This window comes from Nesoenas mayeri, assembly GCF_963082525.1.
Source record: "Nesoenas mayeri genome assembly, chromosome: 18".
In the NCBI taxonomy this organism is placed as follows: Eukaryota; Metazoa; Chordata; class Aves; order Columbiformes; family Columbidae; genus Nesoenas; species Nesoenas mayeri.
Genome location: NC_137566.1, coordinates 4,838,637 through 4,855,508, shown reverse-complemented (window position 1 = coordinate 4,855,508; position 16,872 = coordinate 4,838,637). Strand labels below are relative to the sequence as shown.

Sequence of the window (16,872 nt, the reverse complement as noted above, 5' to 3'; positions counted from 1 at the left end):
AAGATCAAGAGAGGCAAATATCACATGCAGATTCCCCCTCTCCTCCCCGCTGAAGGATGCTCTGCGCTTTGTCTTTCTAAGGGGAACATCACAGGATTCAGCTGGAAATAATGCAAATATAGCATTAACCATTCTGAACACAGTGAACAAATAACATGTTGAAAACTCTTAGAAAATGTGTGAAATGGTCTTCGAATGCTCAATTGTTTGTTCTCTGTGCTCAATGCAAGCTTAAAAACTAAAAACACAGCCATTACCTGATGTAGACAAGGAATTAAAGACACATCTCCTAAATCTGCTAAATATCTTCCATGCTTAAGACAGAAATACCCACAATACCATCCTTGTGTATTCTGCTTTACCCTCACTATATATATGATTCAGCTTACTCATCCTCAGACAAAACGCCCTCATACATGTCATGCACAAGCATGCAGAAAGAACAAAAACCATCACAGAAAGAAGAGAAATCTGAGCAGCACAGAGGTCGCATGACCCGGTGACAAGCTATTTTTTTGTCCTCTCATGGATGTCCCATTGCTTTCATGCATTTTTCCCTCTTACAAAGGTCTCATGTCAAGAGCCCAGCCCTCACCTTCCAAGGCTCCAGCTCCTCATCCTCTTCCAGCCAAAGGCAATAAGTCTCCAGCCAATAAAAGCTCTTTTATGAGCTCTTTTAGCTCAGAACTGCCCCCACTGGAATTCCCTGGAAAATAAACTTAATAAACTCCGCAGAGTTTTCTGGCTTACAGTTTGGGCTTATCTGTGGCTGTCTGCTTCTAAGGCACACGCCTTGAATATGGATTAAGCATTTTGTGGCACGCATGATGAAGAGAAAATTACCTTTGACACTCATGGCCAAAATCCTAGTATTATTATTTTAGTACTCTGCCCTAGAATAAGCAACTGGGAAAGAAAAAAAACCACACACACAAACACAAAACACCACAACCAACTAAAAAAACACACACGAAAATCCCCCACACCAAACCAACACCAAACTCATCTCTACACAGCACTTCCACAAGAGTAGTTTTCTCTCTACTGATCTTAGCAGCACCCTCCTGCCCATTCTGGTTTTTAAATTTATAATAAATTATAAATTATAAATAAAAATTATATAAATTTATATAATTATATAAATTATAATTATATAAATTAAATAAATAAATTATATAAATTATATATATAAATAAATTAAATAAATAAATTATAGTTATATATAAAAATATATAATTATATAATTATAATTATATAAATTTATATAATTATATAAATAAATAAATTATGAATTATAAATAAATTTATAATAAAAACTGAAACGCCCTGAAATCTGTCAAAATGGAGATAAGGCCTTGTCCTCAAGGTTTTACAGCCTAAATGAAAACAAGTAATGAATTAAAGAAGAAAACAAAGCCAGGCACTAGCCTGAGGTCACACAGGAACTCTGTGGCTTGGCTCGGGTTCGAGCTCACGTCCTTTGGTGCTTTACCAGCTCTCTTGTCCCAGCTCCCTAAACCATAACGGGTTTCACTATTTCTTGCTTTGCCTTTCACACTTTCCCTTTCCCTGGCGCAGTCCCCTGGTGAGGATCCCTGTGAACCTCAGTTATGCTCACTAATTAAATTACACAGGCTGCTCAGGGCATGACTTTTAGCTTTCTAGGGTATCAAGAGCTGCACCAGACTATTGTAAAAGGAAGATTTCTAGCAGTGTTATCAAAGTTCTAGTGATAAGAGCTGTCTGAATTTTTACTGGGTGGCAGGAGGGTGCAGAGAGACTGGGACATGAGAAAATACTTTTGTATTATTTTGTAATAACACAAATCTGAAATGTTTTTCATGGGGAGATGGGGGAAACCAAACCTTGCTGTGCTCTCGCTAAAAAACACATGAGTTTCCACCCTGTTTCTCTACCCGGGGAAAAAGCAGAAGTTTCTGCACATCAGTGTGCGTGTGGATAAAGCAAAGAAAGTTTCCGTTTTGATGAGAACCGTGTTTTCCCAGGAAAAAAAACCCTCCAATTTCAGCAATCTGGATAAATCTAAATGGCAACATCTCCACTGACAGTTCCTGCCAAGTCCTTCCTACACCCCGCCAAGGCCAGCGGAGGGTGCGCTGCTGCGGGACAGGGAGCAAACATGCAATGAGTCTTCTCCGGAGAAGGGAGCCCCTTCCAGATGGATATCGGCTGCCGTCCGAGCTTATTTCTCCTAAATCAATCACTGAGCAGCTCCTGAGGTTGGCAATAGGCAGCAGGCCCTTTTAATCAGAGACAGTAGCTATCAAGTAAGATGACATAATTTTTTCCCCAGTGCAATAAAGTCACCGCTTTTCCAGGTAATGAAAACAGCCTCCTGTAAAAGCACAATTAAAATGAGTTTGGGGTAGACAAACCTCACAACAGCAAAACGCGCTGTTTTAGGCCTGACCTTGGAGTGTTTGGTGCAAAAGGTACATTGAGCAACCCGCAGCCCGCTGTGAATTCTGCTAAAACATAGGAATGAAGCACCATTTCAGAGAATCGGACCCCTTCTTGGGCTCACTTGTGACACCCTCACCTTCCCTAAAAGCCTCCTCCCTTTTGTCCCGGAGCTGTGCAGATACTGATGGGCTCCAGGATGGCCGCGCATCACATCGCCCGCTCGCTCTCCCCCTGCTTCTCACTTTCACTCCCATTGGTTTCATGTTCCGTTTGCCATGCGGAAAAGCTTTTAAGCTTATCCAGCCCAGCAGCAGGGTTTATCCTGGTTCCACCCACTGGGACTTTCCTAGCTTCCTTCTGCACAGAGAAGAGGGGGGGGGAAAAGCCAGACAGAGGCAGGCAGCACCTCGGGGAGCCCAGGGAGCAACCGTGCTCTCTCCCTGAGCTAGGTTTCTATTGTAGGCGGTGCATTCCTTGGGAGGGAGGGTGTGCGTGTGTCGGTGCCTTCCCACACTCGGGACAGCTCTTATTTAATGAGGGTCTCCATGCAGGGCAGACGCCAGAAGAGATTTTTGCCGTCCTGGGTTCCCATCCAGGATCAGCGGCAGCTCACACGCCAGACGCGAGCATGGACCGCGTGGTCGAGATAACCCCGGCGGAGGAGGCGGCTCTCGGGAGCAGCCAAGCCTCCAGGATGCACCTCGGGAAGGATTTGCGGAGGATACGGTGCGCGGTGCTGCTGTGCCTGCTCTCCGTGCTGGTCCTGGCGCTGCCCATCGCCTACCTGCTGGTTGGAAACCTCCGAGCCCCCAGCTCCTGCACCAGCCAGGTAAGAGTCGGACAGACAATTTCCATCCTGCCACCCTGTGAGGAGGAGAGCGCCACGTCCCGCATCTCCAGGGTTGGGTTTGGTTGGTTCTTTTATTCTCTTTATGAGTTTCACAAGTTTAAGGGAATTGAAGAAACTGCCTGTTACATTCCTTCTTCCTCACCCAGAGCAAATGTGCCTGGGATAAGTCTTATTATTGTCTGGTCTTTTTAACTCGTAGTTTCTGTTCCTCTTGTAATTTCTCTAAGGTCACAGTACCATGTGCAACTTCTAAAACTTTTATTGACATGCTGCAGGAAATGCTTAAGAAAAATCACTAGTTAATGGAAATCAGTGTCTCTCCGCTGATTTCAGCCAGATTTTGATACTATGGCTCATTTGTCTTTCTTCTTTTGGCTTAACTCTGAGACTTCCCCTCCCAGTGTCTGTTTCACAACCATCTGCTGACCACACTGCTGATGTCAGTGGGTCAGTGCTCATTGTGGGCAGAGAGCTCCAGCGCTCGTGTATTATTAATGCAAACTCCTGCAGAGATAAGATTTGGAACAATTAGCCTCACCCTAAATTTTGCATCTCAATTTTTATTCCCCATCAGAACTTTATCTAGATCCAGGGACCTTCTTAACTCTTCTCCTTAGACAGCTAAACTCACTTTGCTCTGAGCAATAAGCTTGCTGGTGTGGCTGCTTCTAATGCTCTTCTGTGTCACCCTATTCCTTCTTGTGCCAGACTGCAAACAAGCGCCTATTTCCACTGTAAACTATGAATTCAGCAGGACTGCCCCATGCTAGAAGGATGCACATATACATATAGGTCTGAGGAATTACGGTTTGGATTTTAGCCTCAGGTCCGAAATTCCCCAACTAATTAGCCTGTTTGTTCTGTGCTCAGGAACAGCAAAGGAAAGCAGAGCTAGTAAGTGGCCTGGAAGGCAGATGTCTGACCTTGCACACATTCAGCCTATAGATATTTAGGCAGTGACAGCTGCACCCATGGCTGTGTGCGTGCTCATGGCTGTGCAGACGTGCCAGTCCCTGTTTGACCTCAAGTCTGCATAGGCAACAACTCGCACCCAAGCGATGCCAGCTCCCGGTGCAGCATCTTTGGCGTTATCTGGTTGCACTGTCATGCACAGCTGAAAGGAGATACAGAAGTCCTGCACGGTACCTCAGGCTGTTAAATCTGACCATTTCTTGTGGATGTGAAAGTGCATATTGCTACACTGGCGCTTTTACAGCTGTTCAGGCCAGCTAGAGCGGGTGCAAATGGAGAGAAGAGGCACTTTGGACAGTCTCAGCTGCATTGCTCTTTCTTCATGTCCCGTGAGGTTGTATAGAGCAGAACAGTTCAGTTCTTGAAATGATCTTGGAGTGAAATAATAAAATATTAGCCTGTTTGATTGGACTAACGAAAAAGCGCAACGTGAGCCATTAGATTTTTCTCCAGCCCGGGCTATGCTAGTGCGTATTTCCGTGTGTGCGCACCGAGTTATTGGCACGTAGTATTCCCACGGTGATGCAAGGAGGTGCTGAGTCCTGATGAGGCAGAGCAAAGCCGTGGGCTGGCCGGCTGCCCGCGGCCACCGTGCCAAGCCAGGGGTGGAGCACCCGGCCTCAACTCAGCTGCATCCTGCACCGTCTGAATTCTTTGCTCGCCGCGTGGGTGACTGACCGTATCACTAGTGTTGTGCAGCAACAGAGCACAGATGGGTGGGTTTGTCCACCTGTGGAGCTTTTCTGTTAGTTCCGGGGTGCTCAGTCCTGTGGCTTGGCACGGCTGTAAGCTGCTTCAGTCAATGGGAACATTTCTGGGTGTAAAGGCTCTTTGGGAAAAGTCTTTTTGCATTTCCTTCTGCGTTTGAAATGTTAGAACTGGATTGCTAAAGGACGCCTTCCTCATGTGTGCTGTTGCTAGCCCAGATCAGGCAGACTAAGTTAGGACCAGATGCGTGTGTCAGAGATCTCCGTGGCACGGGTTTTGGGGTGCGGAAACCCTGGGCACACTGGGAGCCAGCGGGCAGACCTGAGTTTGCACCAGACGTGTATTCGCTTGCTGACCTTTGCAGCAGCGAGCCCATGGGAGGAGTCCTCCTGTTGCCCCAGGACCAGAGTTCAGCCCACACATGCCTGATTTTCAAGTTCTCGTGCACTGGGGACAGTCCTGGGAGGAGGGAGGGACTCAGCAGCCGAGCAGATGAGAAGCAGATGGAGTAAATTCCAGAGCCTGTCCTTCCTGGAGCAAAGAGGAGGAGAAGGGGAGCCAGGGAAGGTTTGTGCAACAGGGGTGTGCCTCTTCGTTTTGCCTGCGGGGTGAGGCAGTTTATTGGTCTCTGCTTCAGCGTGGGTGCACACCATGTCACATTCTGCCTCTGAAAGGATGCAAACTCATCTTTTCCTCTGGAAGTGTCCCTTTCAGGAAAAAAAAAAAGGGCAAGTTATGTCATTACAGCGACATGTGTGAGCCACCGGTTCTCATGGTATAGCGCATCTTGCATGAATAATTCAAGTTTGATGATGTTTTCCTGGACACCTTCCAGGAAGGAGAAATCATTCTCTTTTGCGCTTCAAGACAGACCGAGATGAGAAAACAGGGTTCTTTAAGCAATAACACATGGCTTGTGATATTAGCAGGAAATCTGTAACGGTCTCTAGTGGTGCCCTGCCAGAGGAAGGGTCAGGACATCTGCGCATTCTTCCCCCAAAGGAAACTAAGTTTCAGTCTGAGTGCGCAAATCTACCCAGGGAATGGCACAGCAGCCAGCAGAGCATCACTGGCTGCCTTAGCGACCTGCTCAGCTAGCCCAGTATGGCAGAGCATCAGGTCCTGTGGCCTGGAGACATTGGTACTTGGGCACGCTTTCATGGCACCCTTGGCATTGCAGGACCACAGGAAGAACAAAGGGAAGTTCCCCGTCCAAAGGGTTGCACATGAACCCATGTGCCATGTCAGCCTTGTGATGGAGAAGGGAGCTGCTCCAGTACAGGAGGGACTAAAAAGCCCTAGCAGCTCCACCTGGATTACGTGCAAAAAGGTGAATCCAGGAAGCTAGCAACAAAGCTTGGATTAGGACTGCCAGGACATGCAGAGCCAGAAGCCCTAATGGGAAAAAGAACCTGAAACGGCTTCCTGACCTGCAGGGATGCAGAAATGCCCATGGAGGAGCAGTGAGCATTGCACCTATGCCCGGGTGTGCGGGATTGCCCTCCCAAAAGCCAGCAGCTGTACAGCCCCTGACTGGCCATCTCTGTTTGATGCACATAGTCCTCATGGGTGAAGCCAGTGAGCTCATGCCCTGGCTACATACTTACACTGGGCATTATAATCTAGCCAAAACACTTCCACTGAGACCAGTTTTTACTGTCCCAGGACAAGCACCTACCAAAAACAGCCAGCCTAGGCCATGCAGCATCTCTGGAGATACCAAAATTGTGGGTGTATAAACTGTATATGACTTGCAGAGGCCTGTAAAATAGCACCTTGTGCTAAAAGTGGAGTGGATGGAGCCGCTGGGGATATTTTGCTTATTAATGTCTCTGCCTGCAGTGCCAAGCTGCTTTTCCCATGTGGTTCTTTATCGGATACCCCCGGCTCTTCCTGGAGGTGCAAGAGGCAAAATATACATGAACAGGAGATGTTCAGCCCTTCTGTTTGGCTTCAGCAATAGGTGGATATAAATGCACTGGGGCTTTTGGACTTTCTTGGCATAAAAAAAATACAGGAGTGTTTTGCATACCACAGTCTTCAGAGTACTTAGAGCTGTCTGTCCAAGATGTCATTTGTCTGCAAGTCAGCTGTAAGGTGGGATTTTCAACATTACTCAGTGCTGATTAATCTCTCCACAGTAGCCAAAGGGAAAATTGAAGCCGCGCTGTGCACTTGTCAGAATCACAGCTAAGCAAGAAAGGAAAAAGAGGGAAAAACACTAATTGTGTAAACCTTCTATTGTGTCATGCAGCTTCACTCTCCCTCACCACCTCATCTACACCATCTACAACATGAATGTACAACACCTCTGCCTATTTAGGACAAATATTACTAATACCTGACCATTATGTAGCATTGTCTAGTGCTAAAAATTATTTTCTATAGGAGTTTTAGATTGGTATCCTTATCAAGTAGCTCAATTAGGAAAAGAAACCCTACCTTTGCCAGGCAACAGAATGATTTCACACCTTGCATGACCCTGCTCTATCTACTGCATCACACTGTCCTTCAGCATCTATGAATGCAGCTCCTGCACCTGGAGATTCCATTGGGCCTTCATTGGAAACAAGTAAATTTAGGTTGCCTAACAAGTTTGTCCTCAGTTTTCAGTCAAAATCATTCTGTTAATTTTTATAAAGAATCAGAATTCTTCTTGATATCCTTCCCACTTTCTCATTGCTTCTGTTTGTTTTGCAACATCCGAGTTTAAATAAAGCAGGTTAGGCTTTAAATATGTAAACAGTCCCACTGAAGTTACATGATTAAAAGTAGGTTTGTGATTGATTCGTAGCTCATTGCAGTGCTTGGTATCGTTAGAAAATATGTCACTTCATAAATATGTAGGAAGTGTCACATAAATAATGGGATAAATATATGCATATACATCTGGCCAAAAGCAAGGGGGAGTGTTTGAGGGAAATCCTCCACACTGATCCTTTGTCTCCCACCACGGGAAGAACAAAGTCAACCGGCTATGACTCTTTGCCACATCAAAAGTACAGTCATGTTTAAATACCACAGCAAGCAGACAGGACCTTGGAGAAAGTCATTTGTCATAACGAAAAGCCCAGATGCCTCAATGAGAACGCAACACCATTGCTCTCTGTGAGCTCAGCTTTCACACCACCGTCCCTGCAGAGCAGCAGACCCTGCGGCTGGGCTGCTTATTGTGGCTGGGCTGCTTATGTGTGTACGGGTGGAGAAAGGAGGAACAAAGAAAAAATTCTGTGTAGTTTTCCTTCTCCGTTTTTTTCCAGCACACCAGAGCCACTTATTTTAGAAATGATGGTTTTCCACAGGAACGCATGGATGTTCACTGCTAGGGAAATACTAAAATATCTTTGGGCTTACTAGCATTAGCATTATCATTAGCAATTAGCAAAGTCATTAGCAGTCCCAAACCCAGGCAGCCCAACTCTTCTCCCACACTCTCCTTCCCCTGGCCCATGTAAATTATCTATTTTCCACTTGTCCTGCAGTATTTGAAGTTCTGTGAGATACAGCCCCCAGCAGATAGCTCCAGCATCTATGTGCTAATGCTATTTCAGCCTGTTTATTAAGCAATGTGCATCAAATCCTTAGCTGCAAGCTGATCAGTGGCCATTTACTCTATCCAATGTATTTCTTGTAGCTGTCCATAAAACACACCACACCAGCATGCTCCTGACAAGTGTTGTGTGATAGGGGTTCCTGACAGCCCCAACAGTCAACCCTGAGCTGGCTGTAGAACCCAGACTGTCTGATTTCTGTAGCCCCACTGTTGGCACGGACCTGCAATAGACTGTGCCCCAGGGAAAGCACAGGGGATGTTCCTCACACCCCAGGGAGGTCGGATCCAGAGTCAGGATCCTGCAGCATCCCCCGGTTGGGACCCTGCTGCTTTGCAGGCTGCTGTTACAGGACCAACAGCTGGTGAGAAGCCACCACCAGCCATGCCCAAGCGTGATTCAGAAGGACTAGCCCCGGTAGGCGTGTGGTGGGCATGCAGCCGCTTCCATTTGAGCTGCTCAACCTCAGCATCAGAGACGTTATTGCAGCCTTCCAGGTTGGCCAGAGAGGTGGTGGATGAACTACCCCTGGAGACATCCCAGGCCAGGCTGGACGGGGCTCTGAGCAACCAGAGCTGGTGAAGATGTCCCTGCTCATGGCAGGGGGGGCACTGGGGGAGCTGGGAAGATCCCCTCAACCCAAACCATTGCATGATTCTATGATTCTAACTGCCTGGCACAGCCCAGGGCCATGCCCTGCTCCCATGCAAATGCCTGTTGGCACAGGGATGTTGTGAGTGTTCTGATGTCTGGCTCTGGAACAAAATTTAAGAGGCACACAAACGCTAATCACTCTGCCTTCCCTCAGTGGGGTGTCAGTGAGCCACAGAGCTCACCCTCTGCCAGCTGAACCTCGGACCTGCTCAGCTCCTTTCCACCTTCCAGTGAGGCAACCCAACACTCCAGACAGCCCTAAGCAACAAACGGCCTGAAATAACACAAATGCAGAAAGAATAGCAGGTGAAGCAGCAGCTCTGTACTTGATACACCTCAGCCTTTTCACTGACATTGTGGGTGCAACGAGTGCCTGCAAAGGCTCACAACTGCTGAGTCTTGAGACAGGGAAGAATCACTCATATGTCTCTGTTTGCTCTGCATGGGCTGAGGGACAAGAGCATCTCTAAGCAGCAGAGGTTCTCTAGCAGTGCTGGATAGAGGCACCAGCACAAAGCAGGGTTAGTGTTGGCTAGTTCACACTGACCATGCCACCAGTCCTCCCCCAGGTAGGTGAAGGGCTTGTCAGCCGCTGAACAAGACTGGAGTTAACACAACCACCACCAAAGGATCCCAGGTGCTGTCCTTGGCATCTTTTACAAGATGCAGGCAGTTTCAAACGAACAGCAGAAAACTCTTGCAATGAAGCAAAGCCCTGTCAGGGCTTGTCCTTTTACACAAAAGCTCTAGTTAAGCTTGAAAATATTACCGTAGCATACTCCATTTTCTGCAATAACACAAACCAGACCCTCTGTGGAGGTGCCGTACGCGCTGGAGCCCCAAGTTAACCTCTTGCAAATCTCTCTTGCAGGTCACAGAAGAGAGGGGCTCTCGCTTTCTGAAGCAACGGGCGGTAACGACAGGTAAGTTTGCCAGTCCTTTCCCCCATCCTGAACACCTTTGTTTACCAAGGTTTTGCAACCGCTGTCAGACGCCTCCCCAACCACCTCCGCTCTCACCACCCAAACCCTTCCCCAGCCAAACAAGCCGGGGCAGACGGAGGCAAACCTGTGCAACCAGATGCAGGGAGATAACTGGGGCCATAGCGAAAGTGCGAACATTTCTAACCCCAGGGCTGTGCAAGCTCGCTCCTTCTAGTGCAGGCACAGACCTCCCCAGCAGCTCTCTGAGATCAGTATAACACCCTGAACCTGCAAAAACATGGATCTGGGAGCCCGTGCACACCACACTCTCATTTGTACATACCACACCTCCCCTTTGCTCACCCTCCAGCAATTTAAGACACAGACACGATGGGCCCTGTCAACACCGCAGAAGGCCTGACAAGCTCAGGCATTTGTTAAGGGATTTTATCACCTCTACGGTGTCGATAAACAATCACAGCAAATAACTCCTGACCTAAACACATGCAGAAATGGAAAGGAGCTGCACGTTTCCTCAACCACCACTCACATCTCATTGACTTCAATAGCAGCAAATGTCCTTACACACTTTCTTTCTTTTTTTCCGCTCAGTTACAGATACACTTGCCAGTGCGGAAAAGCCAAGAGCACACCTAACAGGTAATGCTTGTTCAAAAATGAAGTGTTTCCACATGGGAATTACAGCAGAAGTAGCAATTCAACGATCTCGGTTTATATGGGTCTGATAAGACCAGGTGTTGCACGAAACATGGGGAAAATAATCAGCTTTGCCTTGTTGACCACAACAGATTTACTACAGCCTGTGTTTGTAGAAAGGGCCCAGGAAGGAGGTAGTTTACAGAAACTTTTCTTCTTGATACTTTTCCAAACCATTTATTTCATTGAATGGGCAGCTCTTGTAACTGAACTTAAATAGGTGCCTGGTGGCTTAGCAACCTGCTGAATCCCCTAGAAAAGGCAGTGGAAAGAGCCCAAGGGAGACTTCATGGATAGATAAATTGGGAAAAACTACGAGTCTTGGAGCAAAATAAGACCTGATGCTTCACACACATTCACCTACAGAGTTAAACCAGTATTTGAGGGCTGATTTCTTTCCCAGCTTGGTTTACTTTCCCTAATCCACAAGCCTAACGCCCAGTCTTGGTCCCAATCCATTTTTTGTATGCAGGTTGCTAGAGCTCCAAAACTGACCTGTCCTTGTTCAAAATCACATCTTTGCAAGTCTGCAAGAGCAAAAGGACCATGTCTGCTAGCGCAAGTCTCCCTGTTTGCCCTGAGTTCCCCCATGGCAGAAAGACACAGAGGCTCCCGATGCAGCTGACTCAGAAGAGCTGCCACAGCTCAGCGCTGCTGCTGGGGACTTCCCTGGGTTGCACAAAAGTCCAGATGCTGCAGGGAAGCACCCAACAGTTTTCTCCAAATGTCGTCAGGCCCCCCACTTGCAAAACGTCCTTCACCATCATTCCTGAGCCGCTTCCATGGGACGCTGCCCGTCCTCCTCAACCTGACATTTCAGGTCACTGTTGGCCATAGCAAAGAGCATGAAAAGGAAACAGTTAACGGGATTTTATCACTTCTTCTATATACAAAAATGCTACACCCAGGCTGCTGTACTATGCTGCCAACAGGGAACTTCCTTTCCATTAATTTATCTTTGACCTTTTTTTAGCCCAAGCATATTTTTTGTGCTGTACCCTGTGGCAATGAGTTCCCAATCTTAACAGGACGTCACAGTCAGAAAATATTTCCTGTTACTTTAAACTTCCTGCATAATAATTTCTTGGGTGCCCGCCTGATCTTCTCTTCTCATAAACCATAACTCGTGCATAGAAAGTGAAAAAGGAATGATTATTTTTCAGATCTTTGTTTCATTCCCCCATCTCAGGCACCTTTTTCAAAGTGAAGGTGGTAAACTACAAACTCTCACTTGTAAGAAATCTCTTCCAGATCTCTAATCTCTCTGCCTTTTTCTAGTTTTAGGCACATATATTCCGAGGGTGAGAGCACAGGAGTGAGAGGAATAACTAGCCACAGTACTTTCATGGGAAATAACAGTAGCAGAATGACTCCATGTTTTGTTCACTGTTCCTTTATGGTGAATTTTCCACCTGCTCTCGGCCTTTTTAACACACTGAGCATTTTGAACTTATCCAAAGTGTCATTGAGATCTCCTCACCCAGGATGGCCATAGCTAGTGAAGAATGGCACCATCCATGTGAAGACCCAGCTAGGACTTTTATCCATTCTCCCATTCTCTCCTGTGCACTAATGTATATTTGGTGCTGGCTGTGCTGTGCCATTATCCCCTCTCTGACAGGGATTCTCCAGTAAGGGACTAAACCAAAAGGGATTGCAGGAAATGAGAAGAGATTTCACATGTAAGGGATGCCAAAAATTTAGAGTGGGTGGGAAAGTTGAAGAAACTGTAGCAATGAATGTCTTATTAAAAGCAAATTTTATTTACTTCAAGAGTTAGCGTAATAGGTGCATTTTCAGGAAGCATAGGGCAAGATATTTGTGAAATAAATTAAGGACAAGTACAAAGTACAAGTGCTGCTAGAAAATGAGCCGTACTGTATTCAAAGGCACTTGAACATGCATTTATCCTCTTTATCAGTATTGAAAGCAGGGGAAAAATTAACTTGAAAATAGAGAGCAACAAGAGAGTGAGCTTAATCCTAAAAGGGAGGTTATAGTTGTTTAAGTTTTGCCTAACTCTAGAAGTTATGAAATCATGTACTTCATTTGAGATGCCTATTAGTTAGAAAAAACGTTGAAGAACTGAGTGTCATTGACATTTTAAATGTGTCATTGTACACAAAAACGAATGTTTCACATGCAGCTTCTCTTCAGTTTTCCCCAAAGCTCCCAAGATGGAAAACAGCCCAGGACATTTTCTGGAAATGTTCTGATCTTTTCTGTTCCTTCCCATCTCAAACAAGGTTTCATGTGCTACCAACTGACCCATGAGAGGTTTTACTCCAAGCTCTTGTAAACCTTAGAGTGACCCAAATGCTACATTAGCTTTTGCCGGGACTCAGACCAGTTCTTAGACACCTGAGAGGTAGATGAGGATGAAGGCAGACCACGAGTACTTTCATTTTCTTTTATTCCTCTCTCTCTCTCTCTGTACCAGGCAAAGCTCCATTGGCTCTAAACCTCATACTGCTTATAACACTTCTATGATTCAGCTTGGCTTGCTATCACAATCCCCGTCTATTGTTCTCCCACACTAAAATACTCTCCTCGTGTACTTTGCCTCCTGAGGAAAGATCAGGAAGATTTGATACTTCAGCAGCACTGACAGGCAGGCTGAAAAAAAACCCATTATTTTGTTGTGCTACTCAGAGAATATGCAAGAAATTGCACTCCTAACACTTTCTTGTCTCCTTATGGATTATTTATTGCTAGAAAAGAGGGGAAAGCAGATGCCACTGGGAGCTGAGCACATTAGTTTTTCTGAATCTCATTTCACCCAGGATAAACCTAATGGTTATTGCCAAGAGAATTTCGAAGCTTTCCTTTACCTGCGTTCAGTTTCCCTCCCTGCCCATGCACATACAACTCTTCCCCAGATATTCAATGTAAATCAACTTTAAACATTAACTCAAGCTCATGAAAAAGGTCTCATTTCCTGGAAATCAATTGCCTCAGTCTTTCTCAGCATTTAACATGAACTTTCCAGGTCCATTTTAGTACCCAGCATAACCTAAATGCTTTTTATCCTCTTCCTTTTCACTGCCTCAGCTGCTGTTATACCACAACAATTTTATATGGCAGTTAGTAAAGAACAGAAAAAACCCTTTGCTTCCCTGCAGAAAAATAAGCACTGGGGCTTATTCTCCTACCTGTTGTGTGGGAGAAATTAAAGCTGCAAAGGAGTGAAGGGAATAGTGCAGCAATTCCCCAGTTCTTCCCCTGAGAACCCTGCAGCCTGGGGAGCATCCTCGGCTTGGATCAGACTAATATTGGGGTCTGATTAGAGCTCTGCTTGTAATTAGCTAATCTTCTGAGTTTTTGGTAAAATCAGATGACGCTGGTAAAGCAACAGCAATCCTACAGCAAAAGATTTCATTGTGAACATTGAGGAAGAAAAGCTTGACACAAGGGCTAATAAACCCTGACATCCTTCAGAAGCAACTTGGCACGAGGAGAAGTTCAAGTGTCTCAATGCTCGGTGAGGTGATAGATCTCGCTTATCACTGTGGAACTTTCGCAAGCACAGTAGTAGCTGTCTAAGAAACATTATTGCAATCCATTGCTGCTGAAGAAAATGATGCTTTAGTATTTCTTATTACTGTCCCGAACCATTAGGTACAGGCACGGTGCCCATGTGTGGCACTGCCCCAGCACTGGTTTCACTTAGGGACCAGATTTTAAATCTGTGAACAGGTAAGAAATCACCCTGGACCTGCAGGGTAAAGCCGCCTGTATTGCTGCACAGTGCCATGAGACTCGGCCTTTAGGAAGAACAGTCTTGGCATTTGGGATCTGACATCCAGTCCCAGCCTGTGCTGGCAGAGCTCTTCCAAAAGCATCTCTGCCTTTCACTCCTGGTTGCTCAGATCTGGACAGCTGGCCTGTAAGCAACTCACCTCATTTTTCAAGCTGTAAAATAGGAACAGTTCTGTTCTAGCGTTTTGATTACTCTATTTAAATCGCTTGGCCTTTGGAGCAGAGACCTCGCGTTACATTCAGCAGCACATCCCCGCCTGTGGCAAACTAACCCCCCTCTTCTCCCTCTCTCTTCCTCCCGCAGTGAAGAAACAAGAAGTCACCAACACCCAGGGAGACCAAATGCCCATCCTGCAGTGGGAAGACAAGCGAGGCTTGGCCTTTACCAAGAACAACCTGAGTTATTCCAGCAACGCACTGGTGATACCCGTGTCTGGGGACTACTACGTCTACGCTCAGGTCACTTTCCGAGGGCCCATTGAAAGTAAAACCAATTCTGTCACTGAGATCATCACCAAAGTCACTGATAGTTACCCCGAACCCACCCAGCTGCTGACGGGCACCAAGACCCTCAGTGAAAAGGCAAACAGCTGGTTCCAGCCCATTTATTTGGGTGCTGTGGTCTCCTTAGAAGTAGGAGACAAGCTCATGGTCAATGTCAGTGACATCAAGCTGGTGGATTACACTAAGGAGCACAAAACTTTCTTTGGTGCCTTTTTACTGTAGGTCCCTGGCAGCAGCTGGGGGGGGGTCCCTTCAGGGCCCTGGTGGGACCTCGTTGGCCCTTGGTTTTTGGGGTGCGTGTTGGGGTGCGATCCCTGTGCTGTCTTCCCTTTTCTGTCCTGTCCGTCTCCCGCAGTTCTCTGCTAAGGGTAGGGAAAGCTGAGCTGCAGGCTGAATTGAAACCACCAGCCCTTGCCCCATTAAAAAGCAAAGTCACATTTTAAGAAAAAAAATGTATTTTTGAAAGTAAAAACTGAGAGTTCTTCAAAACTCTGTACGCTACAAAGGAACAGTTTATACCTGTGTTAGGAGTATTGGGTTTGAATATTGCAGCTAGGTTAATTCCACCTCTAATGTACAATTTCCTCTACCCTAAGTGTTTTGAACTTTCTTCAGCACTTCCAGTATAGTTCTGCATGACCCTTCTTCAGATTCTTGGTTCTAAAAGGTAACTACTTTTCGTCTTTTCCTTACTAATAGATTAGCTCAGTACTTTGCACTAACATAAAGCTCAGATTAATTATTAACAGTTTAATTAAACCCTTCCAACTTCCTGGTAGGCTTGTATAGCAAATTTCCATAAAAAATGTATTTAAATCATCACCACTTATTGCCTGGTGTGCTGAATGATGGTAAATACGAGTCTGGGGGAGAGCGGTGGTGAATGCAGTATCTGGCACACACAAAAAAAAGCCTTCTATGGGTTATATACCTACATATATATTTGTGTATATTCCCTAGAAGTTCCAGGAAGCACATTGTCAATAATGAGCCTTCTCTAGCACAAGGCAAATAATTTGTGCCCACCGCACACTAACAATAAATATCACAAGCAAAACTTTGCCTGTTGCAGCTCCATTACAGACATGACTCTCTTGATCCATTATCCACGGCACAAAAATGTTTACTTTAGTCCAGTTAGAGCCAGCTTTTGCACCCCATCACGCCCACCAGCTTTTAGCACATCTAGCACACTAGCACATTTTATATGACATAAAGTAATATATCTGGCACTACTTGTTTTAAAGTGGTGCAGGCATATTCACCCACACTTCTACCCTAGTGGAAATTCTCTCTTTCTCCCTTTTTTCGCCCCTCTCAGTGCTAATAGTGTTTCTGTAACAGTAAATATACTAAGTATGCGGGGGCTGATTCTGACCCCGTTGTATATCAGATATTCCTCCACAGAAGTCAATGGCATGAAGTCAGAGTAAAGCCACTTAAGTGAGACAGAAGTCAAGCTTAAAGGGAAGTATCTCAAACAGGCCAGCCAAGCTGTGGAGTCCTAGATTTTTCTGAAGCTTAATAGGGACAGAAGTGTTCTCAGAAATTTGTGTTTATTGAATTAGGAATGAGAATTAATGTAAATAACTTCTGGAGATGTGAAAATGCATGTGCATCAGCATTTTCAATTGAATTAGAGGATGATGAAATCTGGTCACACAAACAAGTGACCTTTCAGCCTGCGGTCAAACTGAAAATATGTTTTGGTTTGGGTGGATGTGAAACCAAAACAGTTATAAGAAAAAATCCAAGCTGGAGAAAAAGGGTGAAATAGGCAGCTCATGTTAATTGAGTTCAAAATACATTA

At 45.7% G+C, this 16,872-nt stretch overlaps 1 protein-coding gene across 1 annotated transcript; it reads left to right on the top strand.

Annotated features, from left to right (window-relative positions):
- Nucleotides 1–3,052: 3,052 nt before the first annotated feature.
- On the top strand, nt 3,053–15,284 carry TNFSF15 (TNF superfamily member 15; the record flags this gene model as incomplete). The annotated part of the gene is made up of 4 exons (XM_080356178.1): nt 3,053–3,253; nt 10,031–10,082; nt 10,695–10,742; nt 14,863–15,284. The coding sequence occupies 4 exons, from the start codon at nt 3,053–3,055 to the stop codon at nt 15,282–15,284; spliced, it is 723 nt and encodes a 240-aa protein (XP_080212304.1).
- Between the last annotated feature and the right edge of the window lie 1,588 nt (nt 15,285–16,872).